Here is a 25315-nt window from a genome sequence, read left to right on the forward strand (position 1 = left end):
TCCCCCAACCGCGTCTGGCCTGTAATACTGATTAGAGAAAAGTGAAAAGTCAAAGTCACTCAGTCATGTCCAACTCTTTGTGACCCCATGGACTATAGCCCAGTAGGCTCCTCTGTCCATGGGATTCTCCAGGCAAGAGTACTGAAGTGGGTTGCAATTCCTTTCTCCAGGGAATCTTCCCTACCCAGGGATCAAACCCATGTCTCCCTCATAGCAGGTGGATTCTTTACTGTCTGAGCCACAAGGGAAGCCCACTGACTAGAGAGGCGATGGTTAAATGTCAAATGCTTCCCCTTGACTGTCAAACCCAGTGGCCCTGGTTCTTCACTTTTCTCCCCTGTCCCCGGGAGAAGTCATTCTCCTTTCTGAAATTGCCCATCCTGCTTCTCCTCCTTCTTGGGCTGTGCCTGCTGCATCTTTTCGGATAGTATGTCCTCCTCTGAGCATCCCTCTGCCAATACTCCTGGGCCTGGCCTCCTCTCTCTGCACAGACCTTACCTCAGAGAACTCCTCTTTGGTGATGATACCACCTCCTACGTCAACCTTGCTCTCCCAAGCCCTGTCCTACTGGTGGCCATGCTGGCGTTCAGTGTTCTTTACATGGTGTTTATTTTATGTACAGATATTTTATTGCTGTTTTACCATTATTTTTGTATTTAAAAATATGAAATCCAGTCTATGGCCATACCACCCAAACGTGCCTGATCTTGTCTAAAAGTATGAAATCTGGATCATTTGTGTGCACAGATATGGGTGGCTCAGTGATAAAGAATCTGCCTGAGTGTAGGAGATGTGGATTCGATCCCTGAGTCAGGAAGATCCCCTGTAGTAGGAAATGGCAACTCCAGTATTCTTGCCTGGGAAATCCCACTGACAGAAGAGGCTGGTGGGCTGCAGTCTATAGGGTCCAAAGAATCGGATGTGACTGAGCACGCATACACATCCCGTTTTATAGTTGAGGAAACTGAAGCACAAAGAGATTAAGTAACTTGCCTGAAGTGATGCAGCCCTAATCTGTGGGGTCTCAAGGAGTCAGGCACAACTAAATGCGCACACAGATAAGCAGGAAGTACTCAGCTTGGTTGGAACACAGGTAACGCACTTAGACAATGTTCTGACCCTGTGAGAACAAAGCGCCCCACGCATCTTAATGCCTGTTTCCTGATGGCCAGTGAGAACAAGCGTCTTCTCTGTTATTTGTTCCTCATGTGTGTCCCCTTCAGAGCCATGTACTTTGAGGGGACTGATGGCGTCATCTTGGAAATGAGGCAGAGATGTTAAGGGCACCACAAGGAGGGTGTGTGGGTTCGAGGGGAGGGAAGGGAGAAGCAGTTCTCTGCACCCAACTCCCTGTACGTCTGGGAGTCTGACACCCTCTTCCCTTCTCTCCTCCTTCTCTTTCGAGTCCAAAAGAAAATTATCTTTTCCAGGATAATTCACTTTTACTAGAACCTTCTTCCTCAAATAACCTACCTGATTAAGTCCTGCTTTTGGCTCTCTGACATAAAATGGCAAATGATGACAAAGGGTAGAAGATGATGAGTTGATGCCTTTCCTTTTATTTCAATATTTATGTGTTTACTTGGCTGCACCAGGTCAATAGTTGCAGGATCTTCAGTCTTCACTCTTTAGTTGCAACATGTGGGCTCTTAGTTACAGCATGTGGGATCAAACCCAGGCCCCCTGCATTGGGAGCACAGAGTCTTAGCCACTGGACCACCAGGGAAGTCCCTTCTCCTTTGAAGTAAAATAGCTATATTTGGTTATTATAAGAAAATAAATGTCAAAATATCAGTAGTGTGCATTGGTTTGCTTGTTGGTTCCATTGTTGCACCGCTGGTTGGACTGCAGGACTCAGAGCCCGCAGCCAGTTCCTCCTGCGTGACCACCCAGCCCATCTAAAATCCACTTAGTACTAACTCTTCCTTTTTTCTGGTTGGTCTGCCCTCACCAGACAGGTTTACTTATCATCTCGCAAACCCATGACATCTGCTTCCTTCTCAGAATCCTTGCTAAGTCTCTAGCCTGTGCCTGGAGGCTCTCCGCAGCCGTCTCTCAGTTTATCCAAGTCTCTTCATCCTCAAAGGCCCCACCAAAGGCCTGCCTCCCTGAGATCCTCCTGCCTGCCTGTGCTTGGGTGATTATTCCCTCTCTTGAGCATCAGGACACCCAGGCAGCCCTCTCCCTTAGCACCTAGCCATCTGGTGCTAAGTACTTCACATATGTACACATACATATTCTTGCCACGTCTGGATACAACATGTACATATGTGTGTGTGTGTGTGTATGTTGTTTTCTCAGTCATGTCCAACTCTTTGTGATTCCCATGGACTATAGCCCTCCAGGCTCCTCTATACATGGGATTTCCCAGGCAAGGATACTGGAGTGGGTAGCCATTCCCTTCTCCAGGGGATCTTCCCAACCCAGGGATTGAACCCAGGTCTCCTGCATTGCAGGCAGATCCCTTCCCATCTGAGTCACCAGGAAAGCCCTATGTACATATATACACACGCATAAAATGTGTAGTCTTTTAATTTTGTCTCCCAGACCCTAGATCTCTGCCTTGCATGTAGTTGGTGCTTAGTGAGTGACTGGACTGTGGTGATTCAGTTTTGTATTAGTTTCCTTGGCCTGCTGTAAAATGTACCACAAACTGGGGGTGGGGGGCGACGCTGCACTTTAAACAACAGAAATCTAATGTCACCATTTTGGAGACTGGAAGTCCAGGATCAAGGTGTCAGCAGGGCCGTGCTGTCTCTGAGAGCTCCAGGGAGGCAGCCATCCTTGGCTTTTACAGCTTTCGGAGGCTCTTGGCAATCCTTGGCTATGGCAGCATCACTCCAGTTTTACCTGGTGTTCTCCTGTGTGTATGTGTCTCTGGATCGAAATTGTCCTCTTTTTACAAGGACACTAGTCATATTGGGTTAGCTCTTACTCTACTGACCTCTTATTAACTTGTCTCTGTCCCCAAATAGGGTCCAATTCTGAGGTTCTGGGGAGAAAGACTCCAACATGCTCTCTATTTGCAGAACACAGTTCAACCGACGATAAGTTTCTTTGTGAACTATTATCACCTTAAATTGCATTAACAACTCGGGTGAATGAGCAATGAACTTTTATTTACATATTAAAAGTTGTTAACTATAGGGAAGAGGAAATGCTGATTCATTTGTAGACACACATTTCATGTTGAGGAATTGATGACATGTTTACTAAATTGTTGAACATTAAAGTTGGTAGAAAATAATTTTGAAATTAAACCCCTGTCATTTTCAAAGAACTTTGTGAATGTATACATTTATATTCCTATCCAAATCTGTATGTAGTATACTTTTATAGAGACATAGACATACACCCACACAAATAAGAAACCAAATCAACACCCCCTTTATCATGTTGTATCAGGGTCTCACTATATAGTTGAATTTTGGAGAATACTGTCTGAGCTCTGCCGATTCTGAGTCTGTGCAGTGGTGAAGTTTTTCCCAATTGACTAAGTAGCTTGAAGTGGATAATATTTTAAACAGCTAACATCCCACTGTCATAGATGTCCTTGGAGTGACATATGTTTCTAAAGAAGCTGTTTTTCTGTAGATCTTGGAGAATCCTGACTGAGAGAGAGCAGATATATGTGTATGTATACAAAGTCGAGGGCTTTCATAGTCGAGTAAAATGGTTAAAAGGAAACCTTTGCTGTTTGGTTTTATAGTCTTCTAAGTCTTTAAAGCCTTAAAAGCCCCGGATGAATAAGCCTGCTGAGTTCTTGTCCTTGGTGTGACTGTTTATACAATATCCCGGGCTGTTGCCAGGTGAGGGCGTGCACTGCCGTGATTCAGATGTGGCTGGGGCCTCCCTGGTGATACTGTGTAGGACTCTCTGTGCCTCTCAGAGATAGCAGCCCCTGGAAGGGCAGAGAGTCCTGGCTGCCTGACCACTCAAGGTCATGGCAGGCCACTCAAGTCATCTCCAGGGGCCTCAATTTCCTCTTCTGGCAAGTGGAAATGTTAGCCTGGAGCCAGCATTTTTCTAAATTTCTTTAGTTCTGGGACTCTCTATTCAAATAAATATGTATGACAGTGCATCTGTAGAACAGTGAAGGCGCAGTGACTGGTTTAATATAAGGTCGGGGTCAATGGTTGCCCCAGCAGTGTGCCCTGCCCCCGCCTCATCACACGCGGAGGAGAGATGGGGGACTGTGTACAGAACTGCTGACCCAACTCTTCCATTTTCCTAACTTCCCAAGACTTTGTGTTTCTTTCCTCATGCGGAGAAACCAAGGCCAGTTCAAGCGTGAGCATGTCACTGTCAGAGTGAATCTGATGACTGCGATGGAACAGCAAAAAGACGCCAGAGAAGGGAGGTGGACAGACAGGCAGAGGCATCCAGACGGACATGGAGAATCTAGTAGGAAATCAGATACTCAGAAATCTAAAGCCACCGCCGCAAACTATAGAATCTGTCAGTATCTGTTAGTATGCCCGGCAGTGCACCAGATGACTTATTATGTTATTCCGTGTCTTCCTTGAAACAAGCTTCTGAAATTGATGGTATTATCCCCATTTTACCATTCAGGACCTTGAAGTAAGTCACTTGCACAGGGCCACACAGCTAGTAATGCTTTGCAGTTCTTACTCAGGTCTGTGCCCTGGCGAGTCATCATGGTGACGTCAACTTGCATGCTTCCTCCTATCAGGAACGTCTGGTATCAGTCAAGGTAACTTACCTAAGGTGTGTACTGTACCACTGGGTTCCAGAAGAGAACTGACCCCTCGCCTCCCCCCAGATACTCTTCTCCTTTTCCTGCGGTTTTTAGGCCTAAGCAGCTATTGTCTGCTTAGAATGGAGTATTATCTTTAAGAAGTTACTCTTATAAGGATACTATCAGAACTACATTTTCTTGTGAGATTTGTTTTTTTTTTGGCTGCGCCAGGTCTTAGTTGTGGCATGTGGACTCTTCCTTGTGGCGTGAGGGTTCTAGTTCTCTGCGTGCGTGCGTGCTAAGTCACTTCAGTTGTGTCTGACTCTGTATGACCCTATGGGCTGTAGCACACCAAGGTCCTCTGTCCATGGGATTCTCCAGGCAAGAATACTGGAGTGGGTTGCCATGCCCTTCAGGGGATCTTCCTAACCCAGGGATGGAACGTAGCCCCTGCATTGGAAACCTTAGCCACTTGCATCCCCAGGGAAGTCCCTCTTGTGTGATTTCTGCTTGACTAGAAGTTTTCTTTTTCTTCTCATCTTTAAGCATTCAAAGTGATCTGTCTTTTTCCAACCATAAGTTTATGTAGGAAGTGGTCTCTATTCATTCTTGTGAGATAGTTAAAAACAACAAATATCTTAGTTACTCAAAGGTCTTCATTTATCTGAGGGGACAAGCCTGCCCATCCCCTCTGTATTCCAGAGGGAATAGTCCTAGTCCTCTCCCAGACTGTGGAAGAGCCCCAGAGGCTCAGTTATAGCATCCATTTTTGTTATAACCAGACAAAACAATGTCAAGCATGAATAATGACCAGGAACCATAATTTGCTACGATGGACACACAGGTCAGACCGCATTCCTGAAAGTGATCGCTTCTGCCTTGGGGATGGATCCAGCGCCCAGACACTCAGCATTTAAAGAGTCCCCAGGTCACCTTCTGCCTTCCGGCTGGAAAAAGTGTTAGTCTTGCAGTTGTGTCTAACTCTGCAACCCCATGGACTATAGCTTGCCAGGCTCCTCTGTCCCTGGGGTTCTCCAGGCAAGAATATTGGAGTGGTTACCATTCCCTTCTCCAAGGGATTTCCCCAACTCAGGGAATGAACCCAGGTTTCCTGCATTGCAGGCAGATTCTTGACCGTTTGAGCCACCAGGGAAGCCCTCTGGTTGGAAGGAAAAGTCCAAAACCAAAAGTTTTGAAAATGGCTTCTAGTTTTCAAGTCACTTAATTCATGTTTCAGGCCATTGAAGTCATACTGGCAGCCAGACATGTGACCAGCTGCCTATCCTGGCCTCTGGGGTCAGGGGCTGGCTGTGGCAGTCTACTAGCACTAGTTTGGATTTATGGTAGGCTGTTCCTGATACTATTTATTCTCTGAGACCCCTTCTATTTTTTAATTAATTAATTTTTAAATTGAAGGATAATTGCTTTACAGAATTTTGTTGTTTTCTGTCAAACCTCAACAGAAATCAACCATAGATATACATATATCCCCTCCCTTTTGAATTTCCCTCCCGTCTCCCTCCCGGTCCCACCCCTCTAGGTTGATACAGAGCCCCTGTTTGAATTTCCTTAGCCGTACAGCAAATTCCCGTTGGCTGTCTATTTTACATATGGTCATGTAAGTTTCCACGTTACTCTTTCCATACATTTCACCCACTCCTCCCCTCTCCCCAAGTCCACAAGTCTGTTCTTTATGTCTGAGATCCCTTCTTGACCATGGGATGTTTTTCTTTTCTAAAATCAGTGTCTTGGATGGCCACATACTCCAAATATTCTGACACAGGCACAGTTCCAACTATTTTCTCTTTCTTCTTGCCTTTGAACTGTACTTACTGAGCATCTATTTATGGTGAGCACTGAGGATCTAGCAGTGACTACAACAGATAGAGCCACTGTCTCTGTAGATAACCTCTGTAGAGGTGATCTCATTGCAAGATCTTATATTCTGAGTTAGGGTTTAGAAAATATGGTCATCTATCACTGAATTTATACCCCTGCTTTCTGATAGCAATAAAACCTCTAGAGCAGGAGTTTAGGCTGAGTTACTTTTCTATCGTTTTTCTTTTCTAAGGCGCTTGCTGCCAAGTATCTTTAGGGAAAACAGCCATAGCATGAGCCTGTAAGTAAGTTGTAAGTCACACAGACATCCCAGGGAATAGTTTCATTGAGAGAGTCTCTGTATAGTTTACTGATGGTGCCTGTCATGAATTCTGCTGCTTTGCACAGAGGGACTTGGGATGTTCTTTCAGTTGATTATGTCCTTTTCCCTTCTTTGGCAAAAACTTTTTTGTTCTGTGCCTTTATTAGGGCTTTTGTTTTCAAGGCAATTTTATCTGCTGTTGTTTTATGTCCAGGAAGCTTTTAGTAGGCCTAGTGTACATTTTTTAAAATTTGATTTTTTTAATACCGAGCAGCATTATAAAGAAGTTGAAAAAGCTTTTAATTATGGAGAATTTCAAACATAAACAAAAGGAGACTGAATTGTGTAATGAATATTGGAACCTTCACCCAGCTGACAGCCCTCAATCCACGGTCAGTCTCGCCCTATCTCCACCCCCGTCCACTTCCTCCACCCTGTGTCCCAGATGTCATAAATAGTCTAAGTATATGTCTCTAAAAGATAAAGATTATCTCTTAATATAATCACAATGCTGTTATCATGCCTAAAAATTAATATTTATCTTATGGGGAGATTATTTTAAAGGACACGGGAGGAGAAAAATTCAGCTATAAACACAGTGTCAAACGCGTCAACTCTTTTTACTTTTTTTTTCTGGGTTTTCCAGTTTTTGACCAAAAGCATGCTCACGTTTTGTAAAAGTAATAGAAGTCTCAGATACTTTGCAACTTTTTCTGGATATAGATTTTATGCTTGGGGCAAATATCACCCCCTACTCCCACCCTGTGGCTTCATCTTAGAGGAACAAAGGATGTTCTCTTCAGGGGACCAACTTTACATATTCTGAGTAATTCCCCAGAACCTCTTCCAACTTTTAAAGCTTCTTATTCATTCAGCAAGTATTTATTGAGAACTCATTAAGTGTCCATCACTGTTAGTTGCTGGGGATTATGGTGAAAAAGAAGACAGATAAGACCCTAGACTTCTTAGAACTTTGATTTGGTAGGGAAACAGGCCTTACATATATCGTGATGCTAACAGTCACTCCATCATGGTGGTGGTAAGTGTTGTAGAGACCTGACTGTCTGAAGAGTTGGTGAAGATGACCTTGAGAGAACATTTCAGCCCAGCAGTGGCTCTGCAGTGAGAGGGAATAGGCTGTGTAAATGCCTGAGGCATGAAGGAGGTTGGCTGATAAAGGAACAGAAAAGAGGCCCTGAGGCTGGAATGAAGTGAGGGACTGTAGGGAGATGGATCCTGGGAGGCTAGAGAAGAGCCTCCCATCCTGGGCTCATCTCCTCCCAGTGGCCCTGAATCTGAGGGCCTCCCTCTTGGCTCCCATAACCTTGAGGTCTGGGACCACACGAAGCTGTGAGCTCCACTTCCTCTCCTCTATGCTATCCTGAAGGTTTTGGTGGCTCAGATGGTAGGAATTTGCCTGCAATGCAGGAGAGCCAGCTTTGATCCCTGGATCAGGAAGATCCCTGGAGGAGGAAATGGCTACCCACTCCAGTATTCTTGCCTGGAGAATCCCATTGGCAGAGGAGCCCAATGGGCTACAGACCATGAGGTCGCAAAGAGTCGGACATGACTGAGTGATTAACACACAAGCTATCCTGAAGGTTTTATGGTTAAAGAAAGAGCCTAGATTTGGAAACACAAACAGGCACTTGAATACTGCCACCTTGGAAAAACTAGTAATACATACACAGTAGGGTTAATGTGGAGATTAAAGAGAACATTGTATAGTAAAATAGCTAGCCAAAAAATATTTTCTTTCTTCGTAAACCCCCCTTCCCCGTCCCCATCACAGCCCAGTAGATCCTCAGGAGTCCTCTCCCTGTGGGGTGGCCCATGCTGATGGCCCTGCTCCTGTGTTGGGCGCTTTCCTGTGGGTCTCTCATTTAGATCCTGACTTTGTAATAATTTTTTAGTTGTCATTTTTTGAAAAAATATTATTGAAGATGTGGAGTCCAACTTTCTAGGTGTTTTACTCACTCAAACACGTACTTGCAAAACAAAAAATAGAAATATGAAAGGTACTATTTTTTACTTAACAGATCTTTGATATCTTTCCATGTGCATAACTTTCAGATCCACGACCTCTTGGGATGTGTTTCACAGACCATGTTGTCCCTGGCTTGTCTGTATATACCTCCGTCTATGGTGTTCCCCATCTCCCCTCATGGGCATGAAGACAAGTCCTCTTAATCTGGTCACCTGAGCGTTTTCCTGTAGGATAGTCCACCTGTGAAAACCTTTGCTTTTCAGAAACAAGTTTTCCCAAAGCCTTAGGCCACCATCAGCTTGTTTTTCAGGAACTGGGTGGAGCTGGTGACTGAAAGAGCTTGCTTTTGTTTCCTGGTATGTGGGAGTTTCATTAGAGCTTTTCCTCTTCCTGATTATATGTGTAGTAAAGCTGGGATATCTAATCCGAGCTTCTCACTCCACTGAGTGCCATTTAACCCCCTACTCACCTAAACTCAGGTATCAACATTAAGAGTTGCCTCAGTGCCTGTGGGACCCAGGTATGAGGGGCTCTAGTGAAAGCATTTTCCATAAGCAATGCAAGTGTCCCACCCCTCATATTTTATCTCTTAACAAGTTTGTACAGAAGAGTGGGAAGCAGTGGATATTTTGTTATTTTTAAATATTTATTTTAAAATTTTTGGCTGTGCTGAGTCTTCACTGTTGCATGTGGGCTTTTTCTAGTTGCAGCAAGCGAGGGCTACTCTTCATTGCGATGTGTGGGCTTCTCACCTAGATGGCTTCTCTTGTGGAACACAGGTTCTAGCTGTGTGGGCTTCGGTAGTTGCAGCACACGGGCTCAGTAGTTGTGAGGCACAGGCTTAGTTACTCCATGGCATGTAGGATCTTCCAGGACCAGGGATCAAACCTGTGTCTCTTGCATTGGCAGATGAATTCTTAATCACTGGATCACCAGGGAAGCCCTTCTTCTTGGAGTGGGTTGCCATTTCCTTCTCCAGGACATCTTCCCGACCCAGGGATCGAACCCAGGTCTCCCGCGTTGCAGGCAGATGCTTTAACGTCTGAGCCACCAGGGAAGCCCCAGCTTAGAGGTCATTAATGATTAATAATTTGGTAACTTTTACAAGCTTTGATTGAATGGGATCATAAAGGACTTACTGTTCTGCCACAAATGAATGATTTTAACATACACATTATAGTTTTATAAGTCAAAGATGTTTTGCAAATGCATAGAAAGAATTTATGCAAAGGTGGTTTAAAAATTAGTGTAAGAGCAAAGTTACCATTATGAAACTCAGCCTTCTGCCCTGTGACATTGTCAGCCCCAAGGAAGATTAGACGTAGGCTGGTTTTTCTCTACCATCTCAGTCCCTCATCTTACGTTGTTCCTGTCCCCTTTCTTCCATGTTGTGATGGCCTACTCTGTCCCTCTACATCCAACAAAGCCTATGGGGAGGTGTCCTTAGTATCGGACAGAACTGGGCTTGAACCTAGGTATGTGACCATGAACAAGAGATGAGACTTGACCTCTCTGAACTTAAGTTCTCTCTGCTATAAAGTGGAAAGGACAGTCATTGTGTTGTGGTGTGGCTGTGAAGATTAAATGTGTGAGGAACATGTCTAGCTTATAGAAGGTGCTCAATAAATCTTAGTTTCTCTTGGCCACGTCCCCCCTTCCCAAGTGTGTTTGCACTTCAGCAATGATGGGAGTTTTAACTGAGAGAGCCAAGGAGCAGAGGATTCTTTTGGAGTGATGTCATGCTGCCTCTGCCTGACTTTTCAGAAGTATTTCATTTCATTTCATTTCAGAATAGTCACAACAGGGGACCCCCACCTCCCTTCCTCAGAACTGGCTCCAGGGTCAGCTTTAACGTCAGAGGACAATCTGGCTGCCAGATGGCTGTCAGCATTCTTCCCCGCACATATCTCAACCTCCTGGATTTCAGGCCACACAGTTAGTGATGATGATGAAGTCATACAGAGGAACCAGCATACAAACAGCTTTACCAAGAATGTGAGATTTCAGACACTCACTCTTGCTATCAGGGTTGGCACAAGTACTTTGTCGGAAGGCGCCTTTGTCAAAAAGATGCCTTCTCTGGGAAGATGGGTTCCTGCAGAGTGCTGCTTGATAAAGGGACAGAGCTTTGGTGGAAATTAGGGCAAGGTGCTGGTCTTCCAGGGGAAAGATAGGCCCAGGCCAACTATGACTTGGTGAGTAGAGACCAGGTTGGATTTCTGCTGGCAGTGCCACCCCTCCCTCATTGCCAGGCATCTCAGTGCTGGGCACAACCTGCATAACCGTGTTCAGTGGGCCCGTGATGACAGCTGCCTCTACAAAGCCTAAAGAGTCATCATTCTCTTCTCTTTTCCTCCCCTCTTTCAGCATCGTGACCTGAGCAATGGAGAATCGACCAGGAAACTCCCTCAGGGTGTTGTCTATGGTGTGGTGCGAAGATCAGATCAAAACCAGCAGAAAGAAATGGTGGTGTATGGGTGGACCACCAATCAGCTGAAAGAAGAGATGAACTACATCAAAGACGTGAGTAGTTTAAGGATTTTTTTTTATCTGTTTTATAGTCTTCTTGTAGCATCTAAGAGGGTGGAGTTGGAAGCTCTGATATGAATGTAATAAGTCATTTTGAAATAATTCTAAACGTTGTCATTTTGGATGGAAAACCACTACAGATCTTCATGGTGATGTGAAAAGTGTTAGTTGCTCAGTTGTGTCCAACTCTTTGAGACCCCATGGATTGTAGCCTTCCAGGCTCTTCTGTTCATGGGATTTCCCAGGCAAGAATACTAGAGTGGGTTGCCATTTCCTTCTCCAGGGGAACTTCCCGAGCAGGAATCGAACCTAGGTCTCCTGCATTTCAGACAGATTCTTTACCGTCTGAGCCACCAGGGAAGCACACATGTAATTTTGCAGTGAGGTACAGAATGAAGTTCAATATGTTATTAAGTAAGGAAACTCAGTAGGCCAAATAGCTTTTTTCTTCCATGTATGATAAGGAGGCTCTTAGGTAGTTTTGCTAATTATATTGGACACTCCTGAAATTAAAAGACGCTTACTCCTTGGAAGGAAAGTTATGACCAACCTAGATACCATATTCAAAAGCAGAGACATTACTTTGCCAACAAAGGTCCATCTAGTCAAGGCTATGGTTTTTCCAGTAGTCTTGTATGGATGTGAGAGTTGGACTGTGAAGAAAGCTGAGTGCCGAAGAATTGATGCTTTTGAACTGTGGTGTTGGAGAAGACTCTTGAGAGTCCCTTGGACTGCAAGGAGATCCAACCAGTCCATTCTAAAGGAGATCAGCCCTGGGTGTTCTTTGGGAGGAATGATGCTGAAGCTGGAACTCCAGTACTTTGGCCACCTCATGCGAAGAGTTGACTCATTGGAAAAGACTCTGATGCTGGGAGGGATTGGGGGCAAGAGGAGAAGGGGACGGCAGAGGATGAGATGGCTGGATGGCGTCACCGACTTGATGGACGTGAGTCTGAGTGAATTCCGGGAGTTGGTGATGGACAGGGAGGCCTGGCATGCTGCAATTCATGGGGTTGCAAAGAGTTGGATACGACTGAGCGACTGAACTGAACTGAATATAAGAGTTTGGATAGCTGTATAAATTTGGATACTTTTGGCTACAGGTAGCAGAAAAGCCAACTCTTCAAGGAAATTTTTCTCATGTGGGGATAAGTCTAAGGATAGGTGCAGTCCAGGCAGGGCTCTCCAAGCACCAGTTCTACTTCTGAGATTCCCTTGGTTCTTTCCTCCTTCAGCCTTAGGCTTACAGCATCATCTGAAAATATGATGGTGTCTGGAGAAGGAAAAGGAGACAATCATCTCTGGTTACCTTTTAGAGACCGTCATCAGACTTTCCCTGGTGTCTCATTGGCAAGGACCCAGGTTACATGCCCATTCCCAAATCCATCACTGGCAAGGGGAATGGGCCTTGGGAATTGGTTTGATGGTTCAGGCCAATCAGTTGGGTTGAAACAGATGCTGGGAAGTCAACCACAATAGACATTGTCCAACCCAGGCCAATTAATACCATTTCTTTGTACTTAATATTACATTTCTTTTAAAATGTATGTTCTTTGGAGAACTTTTGAAAAATATAAAGATGTATGAAGAAGAAAACAAAATCACCCGTGATTCTACAATTCAACCAGAACAGTTGTTAACATTTTGGAGTATTTCCTTGTAATCTTTTCTTTTCTTTTTATCTATCATCTATCTTTTCTTCCTTCTCTCCTCCTTCCCTCCTTCCTTCCATCCATCCATCATCTCCATTCCTTCTTGGTCTACCCAGTGTCTCCCTAGATTGAATAGTGCCTTTGTTGTCAAACCAGAGTGATTAGATAGAAAGGATATGAGCTGTCCCAGACACTGGCCTGTGGACTAAAAAGTACCCGTGAGAAGCAGGACAGCATGGGCAGTGGAGTCCCCATGGATCTTGGTTCAAGGTCCAGCTCTTTGACCCAGCCAAACTTTTGCCCTATCTGAGCTTCACTTTTCTCCTTTACAGATCATGGGGGCTGAGAAGGGATCGTTAAGGTCAAAACTAGCTCTGTTTTATCTGGCTTTGTTTGCCAGCAGGACTCAATCACGTGTGGTCAGCTTTTGTTTTGAGTTTTTGAGAAGAACATCTCTTATCAAATATCAAAAAATAATAAATGTACCTTTCTTAATGTGTCTTGAAAGATTTGGATAGTTGTACAATTTTAAGGAATAAAAAAGATAATAAATTCTTAACCGAGAAAATGAAGAAAAGCCAGATGAGCCATACTCATACACAAGTGGGCAGAGCCTGTCTGACACCTGTCACCCTCAGAGCCCCCGTCGTCCAAACCCTGAAGATCATTTCTAACCATTCAGAGTAGCCCATTCCTATGTTTCTATGTAGGGACAGCTTGTACCTTTTTGGTTGCCCCTATTTTTCTCATGCAAATGCTTATGCCTTTCTCACTGAGATGCCCCAAATAACATGGCACCACTTCAGAGGTAAACCTGCTAAGCAGATTGGTGAGTTGCAGATTGTCCAAGACAAAATCGTAGGTTCAGGCTGTCAGGTGTCCAAATCACATGAGAATTTCTGACCTGAATTGCCAACCTCCACTGTGATCTACAATTTAAAATCAATTTTTTGATTCCACCTTCTGGGGCTGGCTTCAGATCCATCCCAGGCTACTCATTCCTGAGTGTGTTTATGGGTTTGTGCACCTTCCCTCACTTGTGGGTGGACTCTGGCGGTATTTGCCAATGGGAGTCACATCCAACTCCACCCACTCCCCAACAGTGAGTAGGCTGAGAACCAACTCAGGGTCACAGATGAAAGCCGTTCTGTCTGCCCAGAATGAAAAGGTTGTTGCTTTTGGTCTCATTTCCCCCAAAATGTTTGTATTCAATGGTGAGAAAGTAGACTCTATCATTACAATTCATTTGGGAAGGCAAGGTGTTGTGACTTGCCTTCTCCTGCCCTGAAATCTCCACCAATATCCAGTCATTCCTAATAAACATGCAGTTTAAAGCAATGTGCTAGTTGTATAAATACAGTTTCAAAATTAAGTCCCCATGTGCTGTGGCCTACTTAACCCCTCATTCTAACCAAACTGCTGCTTTTGAGCCTTTCCTGTGATAGAAGTTCCAGAGCCTTCTGGAGAGGGCTCCTTTGAGGCTGCTTTTTTTGTATGAGAATCCCTGAGTTCTTCATTCAACCAAGGGAGCACCAGAAGAAGAGTGAAGATAGAGACTATTTGTTAGGTTTTTTGCTTTTATTGAGAATATATTTAAGGCCCCATTACTCCTCTGGAAGTGGTATTATAGAGAAATTTAAACAGAGTTTGTATAAACAGGTGTTTGGGGGAATCACCATGACTTTTCTTACATTTAGTGCCTTGTGTAGTGTTGGTGATTATTGAGGAACTGACTTTCACATTTATGGGCTCTCTAAGCTCATACTTTCCTTCCTTACATTCCAAACATTTATTTGTTCTTTGGCAGTCAAGACAGCGATAGGGAAAATTAGAGGTGCCTTTTTTTGTTTTTTTGTTTTGGTCTGCCTAGTCGTGTGTTTTGGCTTCCCTGGTGGCTCAGTAGTAAAGAATCCACCTGCTGATGCAGGAGACATGGATTTGATCCCTGGGTTGGAAGATTCTCTGGAGAAGGGAATGGCCACCCACTCTAGTATTCTTGCATGGAGAATCCCATGGACAGAGGAGCCTGGCAGGCTACAGTCCATGGGGTTGCAAAAGGGTTGGACATGACATAGTGACAAAACAACAACAACAACAATAATCATGTATTTACGAAGTTGACCAGTTAAACAGTTCCTACTTATAAAAGTATGTGATAGGAAAAGGGGAAAATCCCGCCTGAATATGATTTTTAGGGTGGTAGGTAAATTTCAGTAAACCATTTTTTCTTTAGAGCATGTTATTTGATAATTAATATTTATTAATAATTATATATAATCCACAATATGTATTTATTATTATCACTATTATTTGGATAATTCCCTTGTGATACTCTTTCTTAATATCCCAAATTGTCCTGTTCCTAAGAATATTTTTTTGTGAGGCCTTTCTCTCATTAGGGTTTCTTAAATGTTTTGGAAATCTCACATGAAAATATTGTAGCTTGATCTCTAACCAGCATTTTTGTGGGCTGCAGGTGAGAGCCACTTTGGAAAAAGTAAGAAAGAGAATGTATGGAGACTATGATGAAATGAGACAGAAGATTCGACAGCTCACCCAGGAACTGTCAGTAAGTAGCATCATGTGAAGGGATGCTAGGGCTTAGAACTCCCTCTCAGTTGCTAGTGCCTGAAGATACTTGAGTGTATCGTGTTCCTTGTGAGTGGAATCATAGGAACGTGATTGCACTGGGTCTGTGGTGCAGCTCGTGGGCTCTCCAGCTGTGGCGCGTGCTTAGTCTCTCCATAACACGTGGAATCTTAGTTTCCTGACCAGGGATTGAACCCACCTCCCCTGCACTGGAAGGCAGATTCCTAATCCCTGGACAACCGGGGAAGTCCCTGGAATCATATTTTACATGAATTGAGGGAATATTATCATAGAATGAAGTTTATTATTTGAAGGAAAATTTTTGTGGCAAGAATAATTTTCACTTTCAAAGCATTCCCTCCAAAGTCAAGAACAAGACGAGGAAGGCAGCTCTATTATTATTAAATGACATTGTACTGGAGAGACTAGCCATGGAATTTAGCAAGAGAAGTAGATTTAGAGGTATAAAAACTGGATAGGTAGATGAAAAACTATCACAGTTTACAAATCGTATGACTACATACCCAGAAAACTCAAGCGAACCAATGAAAAAACTGCTGTAAACAGAAGAATTCTGTAAAGTAGCAGGGTAAAATATTAATGGACATAGACAAATAGATTGCAATATGCAAAAAACCAGTTAGAGGAAATAAAAGCAACAAAATACTGCCAGATATCTGGAAATAAATTTTAATAAGTAGAAAGACATATATATCAGGTACTTGGAAAGGAAGATTCAACATCATAAGACATTAATACCATTCGTGTTGATATGTAAGTTTAATATTACCCAGTAAAAGTATTAAAGGATTTTTATTTTATGTTGTTCTTTTACAACTGAACTAGGTGGTTCCATGGTGTACAGAAAATAAATATGAAGAGTTAAAATTCTAGGGGGAGAAAAAGGCAATGAAGGAGACTAGCCCTCTTATTATTACAAGAAATTGAGAAAGCCTCAGAGATGAAAACAGTATAGTATTGGCACATAAATAAATAGACATTAATGAAAAAGAGCCCAGAAATGTAACCCAATCTATGATAAATGCGGCATGTGAAATGAAGGGAGGAAAATAGACCAGTCAATATATGCTGTTGGGACATACTTATATCTGGACAAATTCTGGGTAGATTTTGTTAAACTTAGTGCCAGAAGAAAATATATATGAATTGTTTTACAGTCTTGGAGAGGGGAAGGTATTGTTTTATGAAGAGATGCAATTCCAAAATCTCTAAAGGAAGAGTTAATGACACTGATAATTTTTACTACATTAAAATGAAGACTAGCGCTGGCAAAAATACCAAAGTCAAATGACAACCTGGGAAAAATTATTTGCCTTCGTACTATAGGTAGTAGGCATGGAGAATGAAATGGCAGCCCACTCCAGTGTTCTTGCCTGAGGAATCTCATGGACTGAGGAGCCTTGCAAGCTGCAGTCCATGGGGTCGCAAGGAGTCAGACACGACTGAGCGACTAGTAGGCAAATATCCTGGATACTTAAAAAGTGCCCATGAATCAAAAAGAAAAATGCCCCACCTCATAAAAATAGGCAAAATATTTGTGACAGATAATTTATAGTAAAGGGCAGATGAAGAGATCTTAAATTCCTCATTCTCAATAAGAGAAACTCAGATTAAAATGGTCCTGTGATGTCATTTTTATCTAGCAGACTGGCAAAACTGCAAAAGTGGAACAAGATGCTGTATTAGCTGTGCTATAGAGGAACAGGCAGATTGCTGCTTGGAATGTAGTTTGCATTACTTTTAGCAAAAGCAGTTTGGAATATCTACCCAAATTACAAATGCCTATATCCTTTGATAGCACTTCTCTTCCTAAGAATTTATTCTATAGAAAAACTCTCACATATGTGAAATGATGTATGTATAAACTCAGTTGTTAAACATTGTTTATAATAGTAAAAAGATTGGAAACCTTACAAGTCCATTAAGAAAGAGAAAATTTTAAGAATATATTATATCTCTACAATCACAGAGTTGTAAAAAAATAAAAATGAATAAGTTCTTCAAAAAGATACAGAAAAATTTCAAAGATACAGAGTAAGTGGTAAAAAAGCAAGACACAGGAAAATGTCATGTGTAGTATACTACCATTTATGTAAACTAAGAGAAGAAAATAAATATATCTAGATTGTTTTGTGTGTGTACAAAAAATTACTGGGAGGATCATCAAGAAAGTAATTAGCAGTGGTTCCTACTTGAGGTGCAGCGTGGGCATGGTGGTAACTGAGCAGATGGGACAGGAGTGAAAAAATATTTTGTTTAGTATCTAATATTTAGAAATATTTAGTGCCTTTTCTACTTTTAAAATGTTTGAACTCTAGGAATATATTGCCTACTCAAAATTAGAGAAAAAATAAGCTTCCTCTGGTTTAACCTAGCTAATGTTTTATGGGGAAAACATTTAAAAGAATATTTGTGGTTAATAACCTTGAAGGAAAAGTCTATTCTGTATGACATACTTCCCATAAAAGTTAACATCTGCAGTAAAGGAGCACAGTTGCAACAGTCATGTATTAGAGTCTAGTTTATGTCTGGGCTGTGAAATTATCTGCTTAAGTAAGACCTACTGCCTTGATTACATGGGCTGGGAGTATACTGGCATATCCAGCTTGTCATTCTTATTGACATGTAGGAAGAGATTTGTGAAATTGTCACCTGCCAGTGGAAATTCACTCTGCCATCCACTGACGCTGACTGTAATTAAAGCCAGAGGACTGGATTTGCATGCATAAGCAGGTCTCTGCCCCTTGCTTTCCATTGGCACCTCCTGCACACCCTCGTTTTCTCATCTAGACTGTCACAGGAGCTTCATCTCTACCCGCAGTCTCCTCGTCCTCTGGGTCACACCACAGACTGTAGCCAGGTTAAGATGCTAACATGGACTTTCCTGGTGGTCCAGTAGTTAAGACTTCACCTTCCAATGCAGGTGATGTGGGTTCGATACCTGGTTGGGGAGCTAAGATCCCACATGCCTCATAGGCCAAAGGTCAAAACATAAAACAAAGCAATATTGTAACAAATTCAATAAAGACTTAAAAATGATCCACATCAAAAATAATCTTAAAAAAAAAAAGATGCTAACTTATTGGCTGTATGAATGTGCCCTGAGCAGGAACATACCTCCTGTCCCTGGCCTGCTATTTCTTCCCTCTCCCAAGGGTACACTGCTTCCGGTGGCTCCCACAGGCCTCACAGGATCAACCTTTGAGCCTCCCAGAACCTTACCTCTGGTTCTATTGCCTCCTGGCCTTTCTATATACCCAGTCCTTCTTTAACGTCTAGCTTAAGACTGGGCTCTGATGAAACTCTGAAACACATTAAATATACATCCAACAAAGACAACACAACAACAGCAGCAGCCACAAAACAACTCCTGGGAACTGGGTGAGTCCAAAGCATATTCCTTCTATGGTGAGTAGGCAAAAGCAAGACTGTACAAAGTCATATCCAACTAGATTCTAGTTGTAAAGGTAGCTATACATTTGCATTCAAATCCCTTAACTTCTCTCCTTCCCTTTCCTCCCTATAAAAAGGCATGTTCTGGGGGCTGCATAGTGTTGTGAGAAGTAAGTGAGGCCCTGATGGGGAAGGAGTGAATCATCCAGGGGAAAAGTTGTCTTGCCTTTCTGCTCTCTAGGTCATGCAGATGTTGACTTTTTAATGTCAAGCTGTACTTGAAGTATCATTGACCCTGATGTGTCTGCCCTCAGGAGAAAGTTGTGACCTAGCTGAAGATTTTTGTGAGCATGTATGGTTTGGTTGTGTGTAACTGTCTCTTCAATCTGTCCAGGTTTCACAGGCAAAGCAGGACTATCTGGAGAATCACATCCAAACCCAGTCGTCAGCCCTGGACAGTTTTAATGCCATGAACGCGGCGCTGGCATCAGACTCCATCAGCTTGCAGGTACTCACCTGCTCCCCGTTGGCCGGGTTGTCCTCTGTTCCAGCGCACATGAGCTTAGCCAAGGGTGGGCCCTGTGTCTTTGTATTAGAGTAAGTCACAGAATGTTCTCGGCTCATTATTCAGAATACACTCGGCCACAGTAAAGGCTGAGCCAAGGAGACGGTTAAGGAAGGAAGCTGATGGAAATGCTTCCAAGCTGAGACTCCCAACCTTGCAGCTGCAGTTGGTTTTGTCCTTATTAACATGGGGGTTTAGATCCTGAGTTCAGCGCTAGTGATATCACTTGTCCCGCTAGACACCTGAGTGGTCCTGAGCATCAGGGCCTGAAACAGCGTATCACCCAACATATCACCCATATCTCCCTCATGCTGCAGTGTTAGGAGAAGTCTCACCAGTCACAGGAAAGATGGCCTTAACCCAAGGCAATCCTCATTTATTCATGACGAGTAACTCCCAAAGGCTATTAGGCATGTTTTCCTAATGTAGAAATTATTTTTGCATTAAAAGAAAAAATCGTGTGCCTTCCAGAGAACACCTAGGAGTGCCAGACAGGGATGCCAGAAAGAGTCAGGGTCCTGCACGTGTGCAGGTGTGTGTGGTCAACCCGCATCAAGGGGATTCTTCTCGTTATTACTATGATTTGTTGGGAGTTAATCCCTCACATGCTGCCTATTGTTACTCTTTCAACCGAGCCCCCCATGTAATATGCAAATTAATTTGAAAATGTTCAGAGCCAAACATTAGATTCAACATTATATTCAACAGCCTCCTCGGGCTTTAATTTCCAAACATGCAAATAATAGATTCTGTCCCCTTCCAATTTTATTTGGCTCTTATCTCTTTACCTTCCTCTTCAAAGTTCACACAAGCTATTTCATATCCTTTCTGGTTCTCTATAAATAATTTACTAGATAAGCAAACAAATTTTATGTTGGGATGATCCACTTCCCCTAGGATCCAGTACTTTTTGCTGACAGCTGACTGGGCGGTAGTGCCAGCGTCGAAGCTAGGATAGTCCCACAGTGGGGCAGACCTTGTGTTTGGATTTGTTTGGAAGCCCATTTCTGGTGGGGCTCTGAGTCCCACCCTTTTCCTGGCTCCCCTTAGAGCATGCCAGCTTTCCCCTGGCCTCACGCCAGGCCCTGCTTTGGGTCTGGTTTATTCAGTAGCCTTTGTTTTCTCTTCCTCCTGCCATCAAGGGGGTTTGTCCAGGCTCCCTTTCCTTCTCTCCTGGACATGTTCTCACCCTGGCCAACCAGGAAAGGCTGTATCTTACCTGACTTCACATCTGGTTGGTATCTGTGTTTTTTTTCTTCCTCATCATACTTCTGATTTGCCACCCCCTGTTGACTGTAAAAACAACAACAACAACAACATACAACCTAAAAGTTGAGAGTTCTGTTTTATTCGGAGACCTCCCTGAGGACTATAGCCCAGGATTCAGTCTCTCAGAGAGTTCTGAGAAACTGTTCCAAAGAAGTAAGGGAGGACCAGGATATACAGGAGTTTTGGCTGAAAAAAAAAAAAAATGTAGTCAAACATCAGAAGATTTCTGTTAATCACAAAAGAGAGACATCTTAAGTTAATGTTTTTAATGCTTTTGTATGTATGATAAGATATAAGAGTCTGGGCTCATGGACATTATTTCTTTGGTATGCATCTTAACTCTCTAGGCCTGGTATCCTGCTTTTTCCCATCCTGAATTCCCCTCAGGGCACACTTTCAGGTGGGCTGCCCTGGCTGATGGCTTGATGGCCAGCAGCATTCATTGTTTACTGGAATGGCAGGCAGGCAGGCAGCATTTTTGTCCCCATCACTGACACTCCAGGCATTCACTTCCAAGGTCAGCTGTTAGAACAGGGTCCACCCTTACCCAGGGACCCTCACTGATTCCTCATCATGGTCTAGTCTCTTATTCCAGGGCAGTCAGAAGAGCCTTATAATGAAAAGATTAAAAATTGTTGTTTGAGAAAAATAAGAAGAAGTGGGTGGAGGCAGGGAAAGGGGAGGAGTGGAGGAAAGAAAGATACTGTCTCATGGCCAGGAAACTCAGATGCGTCTGAAGATATTAGCTTCTAATTTCTTCCATTGTCTAGTCTACCCCATTTTCATTATTAATGACAATAAGACCAGGTCTTCAGTTCGACTTTATAGAATGTCAAAGCTGGAAAGAACGATTGAGATGATCTCCAACCCCCTTGTTTGATGGATAAACAAACTGAGACCAACAGAAATGACTTGAACAATGTGTGTAGCTCCAGTCCTGGTCTCTTGGCATCTGATACAGGTTCTGAGCACAGGACTGGTCTCTGTAAAGCCAGTGGGACTTGGAGAGAGGATGCTTGGCCAGGTGGTTTTTCAAGCTCCTTGCGTCTCCAATGTTCTGTGATTCCAGCCTCCAAATGGCTTCTGTATTTTCTTTCATACCTATATACCACCATTAAAAATCCTTTTTTACTGACTTGAATAGGTTTAGGAATGAGGCTTATTATCCAAGGTGGAGGCTCAGAAGTGGAGGAGCTTCAGAGACTGGCCAGCTACAAAGAGGACACAGGTGGTAGGAAGGTAGCCAGCATCTTATATTAGAAGAATTTCCAGCTCTTCTATATGAGTTGTAGGTAACTGCAGGAGGCGGTAGGAGGGGGTAGAAGTTGCCTTGTGTCTAGTGCTAGGAATTCTGGGGTTGTGGAAGCCATTCCTCTGTAATGAGAGTTAAGCGTGAAATAGCAACAGTATTAATTTAAGCATTCCTGCTTCAGTGGCGGTCTGGATTAATGAGCATCAGGCGTCTGACACTTGTCAGGCACTTGTTGCAGACTCTGTTCACCAGTCCTCCCTTCATCACTACCCTTCTGTGCCTGAGGGAAGTGCATGCAGCATCATAGTAGCCTCAGCCATGTTGTTGCTATTCTGGCAGCTCGTCTACAGGTGCTGAAGTAAACAGCCTGTTCAAGAAAAAAGGGGGAATACCTCCTTTTTATAAAATACCTATTTGGTTTTCTGACTTAGGAATTTGGAAAATGTAGAAGATTTTAACAGAGAAGAAAGGTAATACCATCCATACTCCTGTCCCTAGTGAAGGTGGTTATTTGAATTTGGTAACTCTCCTAGTCTTCCCCTCTCTCCCCGGTGGCTCAGCAGTAGAGAATCTGCTTGCCAATGCAGGAGACATGGGTTCGATCCCTGGTTTAAGAAGATCCCCTGGAGAAGGAAATGGCCGTCCACTCCAGTATTCTTTCCTGAAGAATCCTATGGACAGAGGAGCCTGGTGGGCTGCAGTCCATGGGGTTCCAAGAGTTGGACACAATTTAGTGACTAAACAACAGCAAGAACTACAACCTCCTAGTTTTTTTTTTTTTTTTGCTGGGCCTTTGAACAGATGCTTATGCTTTTTTTTCAAAGTGGGGTTCTTCTGTACTTATTGTTTTCAAACCCAATTTCTTTACATGTGAAATTATGTGTCATTAACATTTTTCCTTGGAAAAGGGTTTGATCCATTTCCATCCATCCTAGGCAGTGGTGCGTGGTGTTGGCAGCAGTGATGGGGAATTATGGGGAAGCTGGCTGGCTTCAGTACAGGGCAGCAGACCTCCTGACCACCAGGGGGCCCTCAGGCGCTCTAATACCAGGGGCCCAGGCTTGTAGCTCCTGTTGCTGATGTCTCAACAGTTAATGACAAAGGGATGTCCCGGTGTGGTCTGGCCCGTTTTCTCACACCGCTAGATCTGGTTTTTATTTTCATCCCATCAGAAAACCCTTGTGGATGTTACTTTGGAGAACAGCAACATCAAGGATCAGATCAGAAATCTGCAGCAGACATACACAGCCTCCATGGACAAGCTGCGGGAGAAGCAGAGGCAGTTAGATGCAGCGCAGGTTGAAAACAAGCTGCTGAAAATGAAGGTAAGTACAGGAGCATGGATCTCCTGCTCACCGTTTCCTCCTCTTGCCTCCTCCTCCTCTCTCTCCTTCCATCATCAGCTCTCCCATTCCGATTTCTCCATTCTCTTCTCTGTTGGGTTTTGGTGCCCTTCTGTGGCCAACCACGCAGGATCTGACCTGATGGCACTGAGAGGGTTTCTGTGTTCAGAGCTGTCAGTGCAGATTGGGGGCACCCCCATACACACCCCATTGGGCTCTCCTGCCTCGATCCCAGTGGCCTCAGCTGCCAAGACCTCATCATGGCACTGCCCTTATGTACTGAGAGGGCCCTTGGGATGCCTGCAGGTTTGGGGCTTGAGAAGCTTCAGTGTTGGGGACTTCCCCAGTGGTCCAGTGGTTAAAAATCTGCCTGCCAAATGCATGGGACACAGGTTTGATCCCTGGTCTGGAAAGATCCCACATGCCACGAGGCAACTAAGCCTGTGCACCGCAACTACTGAGTCCTCGCTCTAGAGCCCGTGCTCCACAGCAAGAGAATCCACTGCAGTGAGAAGCCTGAGCGCCAAAACAAAGAGCAGCTCCCGCTCACTGTAATTAGAGACAACCCGCATGCAGCAATGAAGACCTGGCACAATCCCAAAATTATTTAAAAAGAAGATTCACTGTTTAGCTTCTCTTTTAGATCCCAAGGTCTTTTTGTCTGGTTTGAAAATGAAGAGCTGAGGGGCCCCCTGGAAGAAAATGAATGGGTGACCAAGGACTCTAGGCAGTGTCCCTCCTGACCCCAGGCCTGGCTTATTCTGCAGCTCAACCTCTAAGGCCCTGGAGGTCTCAGTGCTCCTTCCATATGTGAGGCGTGGAGCCCTCGCTCGTCCATGGGTCTGCTCCTGGCTCTGGAAAGAGTTCCTACCCAGTGCCAGGAGCAGAGCCACAAACAGCTCCCAGAAGTCACTCAACAAATTATTTCCTGAATGAATTTGTTTTCATTTGAACCTGTGCTTCTCAGATTGTGTTCAACACAGCCTAGCCTGTTCTAGAGGAGAGTGCCTTGTGGGTTGCATTCAGTTCAGTTCAGTCGCTCAGTTGTGTCTGACTCTTTGCAACCCCATGAACTGCAGCATGTCAGGCCTCCCTGTCCATCACCAAATCCCAGAGTTTACCCAAACTCATGTCCATTGAGTTGGTGATGCCATCTAACCATCTCATCCTCTGTCGTCCCCTTCTCCTGCCCTCAGTCTTTCCCAGCATCAGAGTCTTTTCACATGAGTCAGCTCTTCGCATCAGGTGGCCAAAATATTGGAGTTTCAGCTTCAACATCAGTCCTTCTAATGAATACCCAGGACTGATTTCCTTTAGAATGGACTGGTTGGATCTCCTTGCAGTCCAAGGGACTCTCAAGAGTCCTCTCCAACACCACAGTTCAAAAGCATCAGTTCTTCAGCGCTCAGCCCTCTTCACAGTCGAACTCTCACATCCATACATGACTACTGGAAAAACCATAGCCTTGACTAGACGGACCTTTGTTGACAAAGTAATGTCTCTGCTTTTTAATATGCTGTCTAGGTTGGTCATAACTTTCCTTCCAAGGAGTAAGCATCTTTTAATTTCATGGCTGCAGTCACCATTTGCAGTGATTTTGGAGCCCCCCAGAATAAAGTCAGCCACTGTTTCCCCATCTATTTGCCATGAAGTGATGTGACCGGATGCCATGATCTTCGTTTTCTGAATGTTGAGCTTTAAGCCAACTTTTTCACTCTCCTCTTTCACTTCCATCAAGAGGCTCTTTAGTTCTTCTTCACTTTCTGCCATAAGGGTAGTGTCATCTGCATATCTGAGGTTATTGATATTTCTCCCGGGAATCTTGATTCCAGCTTGTGCTTCATCCAGCCCAGGGTTTCTCATGATGTACTCTGCA

The 25315-nt window shown here is 43.8% G+C and overlaps 1 protein-coding gene across 3 annotated transcripts in view; it reads left to right on the plus strand.

Moving 5' to 3' along the window:
- The window catches only part of MYZAP (myocardial zonula adherens protein), a 112905-nt gene that overhangs the window by 18269 nt on the left and 69321 nt on the right, over nucleotides 1-25315 (plus strand). For all 3 annotated transcript variants that reach the window (XM_070377981.1, XM_070377982.1, XM_005905616.3), the window contains exons 3-6: nucleotides 11194-11349; nucleotides 15484-15576; nucleotides 19405-19518; nucleotides 23269-23421. In XM_070377981.1, the coding sequence (XP_070234082.1) occupies nucleotides 11194-11349; nucleotides 15484-15576; nucleotides 19405-19518; nucleotides 23269-23421 (516 nt within the window). The remainder of the gene's footprint in view (nucleotides 1-11193; nucleotides 11350-15483; nucleotides 15577-19404; nucleotides 19519-23268; nucleotides 23422-25315) is intronic.

The sequence above is a fragment of the Bos mutus genome, chromosome 10 (genome assembly GCF_027580195.1).
Source record: "Bos mutus isolate GX-2022 chromosome 10, NWIPB_WYAK_1.1, whole genome shotgun sequence".
Taxonomy (NCBI): Eukaryota; Metazoa; Chordata; class Mammalia; order Artiodactyla; family Bovidae; genus Bos; species Bos mutus.